This window comes from Crinia signifera, chromosome 4, assembly GCF_055691185.1.
Source record: "Crinia signifera chromosome 4, ASM5569118v1, whole genome shotgun sequence".
Classification (NCBI taxonomy): Eukaryota; Metazoa; Chordata; class Amphibia; order Anura; family Myobatrachidae; genus Crinia; species Crinia signifera.
Genome location: NC_139220.1, coordinates 130634837 through 130646862, shown reverse-complemented (window position 1 = coordinate 130646862; position 12026 = coordinate 130634837). Strand labels below are relative to the sequence as shown.

Here is a 12026-nt window from a genome sequence, read left to right as displayed (position 1 = left end):
AGCGTTAATGTCCGGTCCGGTGATCCCGGGTCTTGTCCGGGTCCAGTTTTTACTTAGTCCCCTAAAAAGCTGTGGAAATTATTTGGGTGCAGGGCCAAGAGCCCAGTGCTCTGATTTTTTAGGAACTTGCCTCCTTTTCAGTGGCAGATTTGCTTGCCTCATGTGTAGGGATGGGCATCGGAGGCCCATCATCAAATGATGGCTGGGCATCAATCATCGAAACTTTGGAAGTGATGGGGTAACTGACCATTGCATCACAAGAATTCTACAGGGGAAAAAAGGGGTGACTCAAAACATTGCAACACAATTAGTCATTGACTGGTTTGATGTATAAAGGAAGTTGTTATTTGCTGGTATGCCCCTGAGGCATAATCTTCATGCGTTCACCTGTGGTCCTGCAGGCAGGGGAGCCGTGTGCTGCGAGTGGCTGTGTGCAGCCGTCACACTAGTGATAGTGCAGCAGCAGGTGGTGGCTGGGACGCAGCAAGCAGGCAGCCCGTGCATATCCTTAGCCCGGCACTAACTAGGCCGTACACTCTGTGTGACCCCGCCACAGCGCTCCTCCTCTCTTATCCCAGCGCTCACCCCGGGCAGGCGGACATGTTATTGTGCAGCAGCCGGAGGACAGAGAATAACACACAGCCCCGATCATCACAGCATGTAAGCGGGACTAGGCATGCAGGGAGCAGGGGGAATACACTGACACAGGCTGGGTGCAATGCCACTTATTATACTCCGGGTTCCCAGCAGCCGGCACGACACTGCGGAGACTGTGCTGCCGGGTAACCGTATTATATATATTACGGTAATTACCCCCCCAGCAGCTGTTCTCATCTGTCATTACCCCTATTGCGTGCTGATTTGAAGTAGAGATAGGTTGCTGGATTATTATTTGTATTGCACTTGCTTGCATATTCCATTTCACTTTATAGCTATTATTATTATTATTATATGAAGCCATATTTTCTAACCACCTGTGTATAATGCACACATTTGGAGCAGAATCAGCTGGCCACAGTGTTTTCCACACAGATAAATCTCCGGGTACACTTGCGCACAACTTAACCCATAGATTGCAGTAATCTTTTTTTTTCCCTTCTGCTTCTGTGGCTGCGCGGAAGGTCCCATGTCAGGTGCATCTTCTTATGTCTGTGCAGGGCAGCGGCACTTACAGCTCAGGGCACATCCTACATTGCAGATACTATAAATCGGCCCAAATTGTGTTAAGCAGTTTCTAGTCATTTTGCCTGGTCAAACCTTAGTAGCAAATAAAATGCTAAATATCAAATGACACTTGATTACTATCACATCTGCACTCTTCAGATCATCGAAGAAAAAAAAAAGGACAATTGGCAGCATTTACGGTTTTTACATAGTCCCTTTTTTATGTGTCCTGATTCATAGCAAAATTAGAAGGAAATGTGAGTGAATTGTGGTCTGAGCACCCCTTGAAAATTAAGCGTCTGGCACCCATATTATTCCCTGTTATTTCCCCCCTGCCACAACCCCATTTCTGACTCTCTGTGCCTCTATCTGTACCCCCTTCCTACAAGTCTTCCCTTTCTGTATTCTTTAATTCACACCTACTGTGTTCTCTCTTGGCCACCATGTCACCCCCATTCATCTGCAGTATCCCCTTAACTTTTCTCAGTTTACCTGCTCCATTAATCCTCTTCAGTGTCCCATCCAGGGCTTAAAGTGGTCCTGCAGAGGTGGTGGAACTCATTTACCTCTGCCACCTAATTCAAATCCTCCCCTGCCCCTATTAGGCAGAACCAGGGCCAATGGAAGGGTTTTTGGTGCCCCCCTTCAAAATATACTGCATTTCTGTTAGAATTATTGTGCAGGACCAAAGGTGGAGGTTGAACTATGTCCTCATCATGATCAGGGAACAGGATACTCTACATGTCCAGGAACTTTATTGAAACTTAGCATCCAGGTAAGCTCCCTTAAAGTGACCACAGTGTAGCTAACTTCGGGACCTCTCTGGGTGGACTTCTGCAGCAGGCATATGAACACACAATGAGGAAAGGGGTTTGTTCACACAGGAGCCAGGCTCCTTAGAATTATCGGGACCTAGGTGACTGCCTGCACAAACCTCTTACATCAATGTGTGCTCATATGCCTGATCCCGCTGTCCACACAGTGTGGCCTGGAAGTTCACTGCGGTCACTTATAGCTTACCTGTCTGATGAACCACAGCTCTGTTCCTGGACATACTTCTGACTTTAAAATCAGCAAATGGGCAACAAAGTTTTAGAAAGTTGAATACATAGGGAAATCAGTTGAGCAGATTTACATCCTGGTCTTGTCTTTTTTAATCTTCTCCTAACAATTTTCATATTTACTTAACACAGGTATATCAAATGTGTCATTTCTGCGGCTCTGCTTGCTGCAGCTGTTGGAATATACCTGTTACCATCACCAATCGATCCAGAACCATTCATGTAAGTAGTATCCTATCTGACACCATATTAACTACTAACTTTGGGCCTGATTCACACCTGCTCGCTATGCTGCGAGTATTCGGAGCCCAGCGAACATTTAAATGCTGCCCCACCCAGCTCCCTCCCCCCCAGCTGCGAATATATGGAGAGGTAGGGGTAAATTTATTAAGATGGGAGTTCTGTTGGAGATGGGATGTTGCCTATAGCAACCAATCAGATTTGAGTTCAACTTATTTAGTTAGCACCTTCTAGAAGATAATAGATAGAATGTGATTGGTTTCTATGGGCAACATCCCATCTTCAGTAGAAATTCCACTTCAGTAAATTTCCCCGGTAGAGATGAGCAGTGAGGTGAGAGCTTTGGAGCTGAGAGAGTAGTGTGAATGTGGGTGTGAGTGAGTCTGAGCCATTGGACTGACTGACGGAGAAGATCAGCGGAGGTAAAGCTATGAGAGCGGAAAGTGTGGATGGCAGAAAAGTTGAAGATAGACTGGAGAGGGGCGAGGCAGGGGATAGGAAGGTTACAGTAATTATGGCGGGTAACACATAAGCATGAAGGCATGAGGTTTCTCTTGCATACAGGACAAGGAAGGACACGATTCAAGCAATATTTTGGAGGAGGAAACAGGATAATGAAAGGCACTGGCTAGAAGGAAAAGGCAGGGTAACAAGTAGGAATTGAATCTGGGGCACAGAGCAGAGAGAGTGTAGTAAAAGAGGAGCCTTTGGATAGTGGAGGATGCATTCGGTTTGACCGAAAGCATTGCACCATCCACAATAAGATGGCTGACAGACTAGAAGTGACACAGGAAAGTGTGACTTTTATACACTGTTAATGGTTCCTATCTATGGCTCATTTACAGCTCATCTTACTGTCTGAATGTAGCATATCTGACAAACTCTGGAGATTATAATATTACCATCATCTGTGTGATTTATATTTCCAGGTTTGACAAACCACCACCACTAACTGGACCGCTGACTGTAAATAAAAGGCTTCAAGAAGGAAAAAGATATTTTTATGGACATCTGAAAGGCCCAGAGTCATTTACTAGTGATCATGAAGGTTGGGATACAGCAAATGTCTGTATTTTTCAGACAATGAATAGCACTGGATCAAAGGACGCATTCAAATTTTAAATATATGTGATACATAGGGGGGTTATTCTGGTTGATTCGCAAGGCTGCGAATTCGCACCCTTGCGAGTCCACCAAACCCCACCCGGCGAACGACCCCCCCCCCCCCCCCGCTGCCCCCTCAAAGTGCGGCTTCCCCCGAACAGCTGCGAATGGATGTTTTGCATAAACATCCATTCCCATGGCTCGGGTAACCGCCCACATCTTTCGATGGTCACTGACCATCGAATGATGTTTAGCGGGCACGCATATATAAGTGACTTTTCAGTTACTTACATTTGCGTGCACACTGGCGTGGATATGGGCGGGTGGCTGACATCAGGTGATGTCAGCTACCCGCCCCCCACACCCGCGTCACTGCCTCATTACCATGAGAACGCCCAGCGTTCTCATGGGAACGCCCATGGAACGCTGGGCATTCCCATATGGTAATGGGGCAGCCCGGCGCCCCCCTCCCATCTCCGCCCCCCCACGCCACCATGGTCGCCGTGGGTGAACGCACCATACGCCTGCACATGCGCAGACGCGCAACATCGGTACTATCGGTACTGCGTGCATTCCCATAGTCCATACCAGTGGTGTCAAACTCATGGTCCTCCAGCTGTTGTGGAACTATGCGTCCCAGCATGCCCTGCCACGGATTGTATATAATATATTGCTAAAACTGTGTCAGGGCATGCTTGGATGTGTAGTTCCACAACAGCTGGAGGGCCATGAATTTGACACCACTGGTCCATACCCATATTGGCACATACTAAACAAACAAAGGGTATGGACTGTTGTTATATACTGTATTTACCATAGAAGCAGCACAGTCTATATTCAGCTTCCCAACAACTGACAGCTGACCGTTTACTCCCAGGCAGATTGGTTAAATCCAACAGAAGTTTGTATAGGCCCCCATACACTAGGGCGACTTGTCCTTAGGACAAGTTGCCCCCGACTTCCCCCTGAGCTTCCCCGGCTGCTCCCCGGGGGAGCTTGATTAGATTGGCACTTGATGTGCCATTTTTTACTAGTGATAAATCGTCTCGATTTATCACATGTAAAAAACCCGGGGAGCGGGGGGGGGGGGGGGGGCAACAGAGCAGGGCTGCTGGTGGGAGCAGGGGGGGGGGGGGGGCTGGGGACGCTGTGGGGGACACAGGCGGCATAGAGCCGGGCAGAGGGAGCCGGGAGCTGTCAGTGCTAGAAAAAAAAGCCTATACAATGAATGGGCAGCCTGTGATTGGCTGAGCGCTCTCTCAGCCAATTGCTGACTGGCTGAGAGAGCGCTCAGCCAATCACAGGCCGCCCATTCATTGTATGGGCTTTTTTTTTTTATTCAGTACTGACAGCTCCCGGCTCCCCCTGCCCGGCTCTATGCCGCCTGTGTCCCCCGCAGCGTCCCCAGCCCCCCCTGCTCCCTCCACCGCCGCGCCGCCCCACTAGGTCCCAAGTCGGGTGGTCGGACGTGCAGCAGGTCCGACCACCCGACGCAGATCCGATGCGCACGGGACCGCGCATCGGATCTGAGGGGACATCAAAACTAGCCGATTTTGGTCCGATTTTGGCCAGATCCGACTGATCTGGCCGAAATCGGCTAGTGTATGGGGGCCTTAAGAATCATCGCTTTCATCGGTATTTGGGAGCAAGTGGTGAATAGTCATTTGTTTCCATCAATTACCAGATTTTCATTTCAACCAGCCAAGTAATTGAATAAATGGACTGATAATCTTACAGTTTATGGGTGGATCTAACCCTGCATTAGAGAGTATGTGTGGGGCATCCAGTTAGCATACCGGTGGTCGGGATGCTGGCAGTTAGAATACTGATGCTGCAATCCTGACACTGGTCAAAAGACTGTGCTAAGATCCTGACATTACTCACAATGCCAGCACCGGAATCCCGACTGTCGGTATCCCGATTGTACGTTTGCCTGGGAAGGTTAGGGTCAGGCTGCGGTGGGAGGAGAAGGTTTAGGCAATAGATGGAAGTTTAGACTTTGGGGAAGATGTTTGGACACTAAGTAGGTGGGTTAGGCTGCAGGTAGGGTTAGGATTGGGCTGGGGGTTGGGAGGTGGATTAGCATATGTACCTATAAGGTTTTGTGATCCTGACCATCAGGATACCACTGTCGTTCTTCTGACCACCAACATCCCAAGCGCTAGGATCCCAATGCCATCCCATGTCTGGTTATAAAAGCTTTTAATCGCTTGGTAGCGACTATGAAAGAAACAAAACTCAACTTCTGTTTAATTTAACATCTTAAGACTTAAGTATTAAAACTGCATTACCAAGAAATTAATATGTAGGAGCATAAAGCTAAACTAAGAGGATACATTGTACATTTTATTCCTGTGTTGTTATTGTATGCTATACGCTGTTATGTAACATTGTGTAGGAAACCTTTATACTGGCACCGTGGATGGTAAGCTGTGGATGATTCGCGGAGAACAATTACACCTAATAACCCAGATGGGGAAGAATGTGACTGGCTGTGGTAAGTGCTTGCAATGTCTTATCTGGTCGTCATTTATAAACATCAATGGTGCAGATAACAGAAAAGGCATCAAATATTTAAAGCTGGCCATACACTAGACCAGGCATAGACAGGGCAGCTGTTGTGAAACTACAAGCCCCAGCATGCAGTGCCACAGTGTTAGCTATCCTTAGTGGCAAAACTGTTGTAAGGCATGCTGGGACTTGACGTTTCACAACAGCTGGAGAACCACCGGTTGCCTACGCCTGCACTAGACCAAGTATTCAACCATCAGACTAATTGTTTTGGAATGAACATCTGTAATTGGGAGTGAATGCCAATCAGCAGTTTGCTATCTCACACCAGAGAACAGCCAGAAACAGTCATTCAGACACATTGGTTAAATCTGTGAGAAGCAGCTTGTCTTAACAACAGTTTTCTCCATAATTCAAGTTTTGGAAGCAAATGGCAGGTTGCCATTTGCTGTCATCCATTACCAGATTTTTAGGCAACCAGTTGGATAAAACTCCATCTAGTGCAGTGGTTCCCAAACTGTGCGCCGTGGCTCCCTGGGGTGCCTCGGGACACATGCAGGGGTGCCCTGGGTTGGTAGTCCAGGACCAACTAAAATTATTAATGGTTAATTATTTATAAGCAAAACCAGTGCTGGTGGCTGCCAATCATAAAATGTGTACAAACAGAAGCAATTCCTGCCCTTTTCCACATAACTGACCCTAAGAATAGCATATAAATCCAATCTAATTAAAATAAATTTGGCCTAGGGGTGCCGCGAAAAAAATTATTTTACTCTAGGGTGCCATGATTAAAAAAAGATTGGGAACCCCTGATCTAGTGTATGGCCAGCTTCAGTAATGAAAGTATATTTGGATCTGCAATGGCCCACAATTGGAAGTGCTGGTCTCTGTGAGGGGGGACCATGATGTTGGTTGTTAGTCCTAATGGGATGTTTTGTGACCTACCAGTAGGCATGATATCTGTTGCCCCTGAAAACGTATAATGTGCCATTTTCAATAAATGTTCCATGGCTGCCATGCCTGGAGTTTGTGGACACTGATAATGGAACATCTGCACATTATAATACATCTGTTGACTAGGAAACTCCCTCATACTGTATGGAGATGTTAGTCTATGAGGTATGCTGAATAATAGTCAGATTATATAAAACTAGTCTGGGCAAAAGTTTATGCAATTCTCAAAAGTGAAAATATTTTTTATTTAATAACCCCTTCATGGTATGCCTGGAAATTTCTCTGGCTGAGCTGTGCTGCAGGAGTGGGCTCTCTTGAGAAATTTCCGGGCATGCCACTGTAAAGAAAGGGTGCGCTAGTGGTGCCTCCAGCGTTGAAACCCCCCTCCCCAATCACCGGTCCTCCCCGTCACTGCACGGGGAAGTTCGGCTGTGCTCGCCATTCGTGTGTTCGGACGTCCAAACACAGGACTGCCTGAACAGCTGAGCAGCTGAGTGCCGAACACTCCTGAGCTCCCCCCAAGCGCTCCTGAGCTCCCCCCAAGCGACCCCGAAATTCTACAAGCAGCCGAAGCCAGCAGCAGCATCAGGGAAGCAGGGGCTGCTGCAGGAGGCAGCAGCTGTCTCATCTGTGGTGAGTATTTCTGGGGCAGGACAAACTTGTCCTGGTTGTCCTGCCCCAGGAAAACCCACCACTCAAAGGGTTAAGGGTCCACTTAAGGGAGTCTGTTAATTGTGTTGTATTCAGTGCCATCGAGGGGGAGGCGGGTACATTTTACAGGCCCAGGTCTGATGGAGGACCCCAGGACCCCCTCCCCTGCTGCAGAGACCTGGCAGTGCGAGTAGAGACCAGAGTCTGCAGCAGCAGCACAGCCCCTCTCCCGCTCTGAGCACATGCTGCTTAGTGCCGTGGCCCGGCTGCACTTTTAGTGGCCCTGGTTGTATTCAGAAGTCATAAGCTTTCCAACGACATCACAATGCATGAAAACAGAAATAGCATGGACACTTATGACACCACCCCCTGGCCATCCGATTACCCCTTGGCCATCCGATTAAACCCATCTTCGAACTTAGGGCCTGATTCAGATCCAATCGGTACTGCGTGCATTCGCACGCAGTACCGATGTTGTGCGTCTGCGCATGCGCAGGCGGGTATCTGCGCATGTGCAGGCGTATGGTGCGTGCACCCACGGCGACCTTTCGGGTTGCCGGGTGCACTCACCCATGCGGGGGGGGGGGGGGGGGGGGCGGAGATGGGTGGGGGGCGCTGGGCTGCCCCATCACCATATGGGAATGAATGAATATTCCATACTATAATTTCTTTTCCCGGCCTGTGTTTATCTAGATACGATGCTCCTGTACACATATACATTTCTGAACTAGAACCGAATGGAATGACTCACTGAGGACAAATCTTTTTTTCCACCCCCTGATAGGAACCCCTGAAAATGAACCTGTCTGTGGGCGTCCACATGGGGTACGAGTGGACCGGGATGGATACCTAATTGTTGTAGATTCCTATTTTGGATTGTACAGAGTTGACCCACAGTCTGGAAAGAAGCAGCTTCTTATCTCAAACCAAGAAGGTGATGAAGATATTATATTGACAAGTAATGCAAAGTGATAGTGGCAGCTACTGTCAGCTATGACCTCTTGCGCTCCTGTGTCTATGCATGGCAGTAGCGATATGGAACCTGCAAATGCTGTTTCTGTTCAGCACAGTTACTGGAAGCATGTCATTTAGAATTTAAAAATTCTATTAATATTGTGATTGTAGACAGTTTTTTTGTTTAGGGGAGGGGGCTCCTTCATACATGAAGGAGAATTGAATAGGGATGGCCATCATTGTCATCAATGGCAGCATAATATCTAATGGATGTTGTTGACTATCGATGGTGATTTATTTTCTTTGACTGATTGGCCCATGGGCCAATCATAACATGGAAATGTGGCTTCACGTGTGTTGATGACAGATCTATGCTCCGGGTCCCTGCACCTTCGGGAGAATTACACAAAAACAATGCTGTGCCATTGATGGGGGGAACCATCTGGTCACATATCAAATGGATCAGCTCCATCTCCATGTGTGTGTGTCCTAGCTGCAAGATATTGCAAAAAACATGAGTAAAGATGCACAGTGCTAGCAGAGGCTCACAGGGCCTGTGTGCAAAGAAGGGCTGCGTGGCGGGACTACAATAGAGATATATGAGGACATATCTGAATGTATAAGAACTTTAGTAAAGAAAGGTCTTTAAAAACTTTGGGGCTTGATGTGTCAAGCAGTGAAGAGCAGATAAGATGCCCAAACCAACAAAAGTATCGGAGAGGGCTGACGTTTGCCTGTCTGTTTGCAATTCTGGTGGGCTCTATTCCTTGCCTAAATGTGTTAGAAATGTAGCACCAGTATAATACAAATGCTTCAAGCCCATTCATGCAAGCATTTGATTCATGCTTGTACAGTTTATATGCAGTATATCCAACCTTTCTGTTTAATATAATACATTCACTTTCGCATAGAACAGACAAAAGGGAAAATATGTCAGAAAATAACGATTGTTTAGGATTACTGTACACAACAAATCCTTGCCAATGTAACTTCAGGGGTGATAGGAGCGCACATCTCTGATAATACACAATATGTCTACACTCCTGAGTGTGTGTTTATGGATAGGAATGTTTCCTTTTCTGCTTTTATGCAATATTATGTTATTTAGAAGATGGTTTTCTTTCTTGCTGTAACAAGATGTAATATTAGATAAAGCTTGTCCATTCATCCCTCAGTGTCAGCTCCTGTGTGTTCTTTCTCCCATGTTATTATAGTGGGATAATGAAAATGATAAATTAGATGAATTTCAAGGAAATAATATTTGCTCCATTTTGTGTGCTCCGGACCTAATTCATATTGTGCGGCTAATATTTACTAAATTCTTTGTGACAGAAATATACCGTCTGTAAGCACTTGGCATACTTTTAGTGAATTAAGGGGGGTAATCAGTCCCACGCCGCTATTTCCGACAGGGGAAATAGGAGCGGGTGCTGATTCAATGCTGTCTTTCCCAACAGAGCGGCCATGGATTCAGACGAATCTCAAAGATCTACGGCTGTTTATCGTGGACACACCCCTTTTTCGTAGTTTGGCAGGCGGGACCTCGAATCCTGCATGCCGAATATCAGTCAAGCGGGCTGAGAATGGGCCAAGGTCATGACTGTAGGGATTCGGGATTGAATACCCCCCTAAGACTCAATAGTAAGGACAGGATGTAATTGGAGCACAAAGGCAAAATAGAGAGGATGCGAAGTATTGTTCTGCTTAATATTCTACTTTATATTCATTCCTTTGTTATGTAAGGTATGTATTATAACTCAGACACTCTCCTGGCTGAAATGCCATGTCTTACACAGTCCTTTGTTTTTTTTCAAGGGTTTTATTCAGATTCTTTTCAGGAAAACTCAAAACACTTCTTACTCCTCCACCATCACTTATAAAACCAATAATAAAACAATGCAAAGAATCTGAATAAAACCCTTGTGGAAATGAAGGACTGCCCTAAAGCATGTAGTCATTTGAGTTGGAATACAAACATCACATATCTGAGGAGACATTTTGGGAGTAAGATGAACCTTCCTTCTGTCATTCCTATTGGCTGAATGTTTATTTGTGTAACAATTCCTTTGCATTAAAGAAATAAGATGCATAATTCAGGGAAAATGGGAATCTCTACCCGTGAGTCAGGTGCCGTAAGTCAGGTGTCTCAGGCCAAATGACAACTAAGGATACATGCCCATAGCTTGTTCTCAGTAAAAAAAGAAAAGATGTACTTATGATTCACTAGGACTATTACTGCAGAATTTAATTGTTTTTCACATTGTCTTGGCAGGAGTGGATGGAATCCCTTTCCGATTCTTAAATGGACTTGAATTGTCTCGAAATGGCACAATATTTTTTACAGACTCAAGCAGCAAATGGGGTAGACAGCATCACAGATATGAGGTAAGTTTACCTTTTGGGATGAGCTGCATGGCCACCATTATGCTATAGGTAGGTGGTTAGGTACAGTATGTAGCTGGCTGGGACACTTAAGGGAAGGAGGGACAGTGAGGGGATACTGCATTGAGCAGCATGGCCCTCCTTTCAATCGAAGCAGAAACAGACTTGCCTGCACAGTCTATTTCTGCTTACGAACCCGGGACCCCGCTTCGGGGTTCAATCTGGATCAAATGCAGCTGTACGTGTGCGATTCAGGGTTACTTTCTATTACATTTGGACTATATAGTGCAAATGGAATAGAAAGTGACCCTGAATCACACCTGAATCTGCAAGCAGCTGCCAGAACAGCATTTAGTAGCAGAGCGGGATATGTTGTTAGTCTATCACAGTGGTTCTTAAACTCAGTCCTCAGGACCCCACAATGTTCACGTTTTCCAGGTCACCCGACAGGTGCACTCATTACTGATTGACACATTTTAAAAGATCCACAGGTGGAGCAAATTATGTCACTTGATTCTGTGAGGAGACCTGCAAAACATGCACTCTGTGGGGTCCTGAGGACCGACTTTAAGAACCTGTGCTACCACAATGTGGCGATCTATGCACAGTAGCTCTACAACATTCTAACTGAGTGCCTTATTCTGGTTCACTCTCAGAAGCAAATTCCTTCTCAAATGGACAAAACCATGTGCACTGCAGGTGGGGCAGATGTAACTTGTGCAGAGAGAGTTAGATTTGGGTGGTATCAATGTCGATATTTATATGATCAAAGAACAATAAGTGAAAAGCGTAGGTTACGTACTTTGTCCGTAACCTGCGTACCTTTTATTCCTAGCTACATGCGAACAAAATGTAGCGCAGTGTAGCGTACCTTTACAGTGTATTGTACACGGATGAATCAATGCATTAATAGGAGATCCCTTCGCAGTACTTTGTCTCTAATCTGCGAATACCCTTTAAGGACAATGTCCGTAATATACCTTATCGCTAGATGCGAATAATAGA

General features: G+C 46.2%; 1 protein-coding gene across 1 annotated transcript in view; it reads left to right on the top strand.

Annotated features, from left to right (window-relative positions):
- Nucleotides 1-466: 466 nt before the first annotated feature.
- The window catches only part of LOC146074431 (adipocyte plasma membrane-associated protein-like), a 31573-nt gene continuing 20013 nt past the window's right edge, over nt 467-12026 (top strand). Inside the window, exons 1-6 of the mRNA XM_083182465.1 lie at nt 467-660; nt 2358-2447; nt 3395-3513; nt 5968-6066; nt 8470-8619; nt 10912-11024. Of these exons, the coding sequence (XP_083038591.1) occupies nt 659-660; nt 2358-2447; nt 3395-3513; nt 5968-6066; nt 8470-8619; nt 10912-11024 (573 nt within the window). The 5' untranslated portion in view covers nt 467-658. The remainder of the gene's footprint in view (nt 661-2357; nt 2448-3394; nt 3514-5967; nt 6067-8469; nt 8620-10911; nt 11025-12026) is intronic.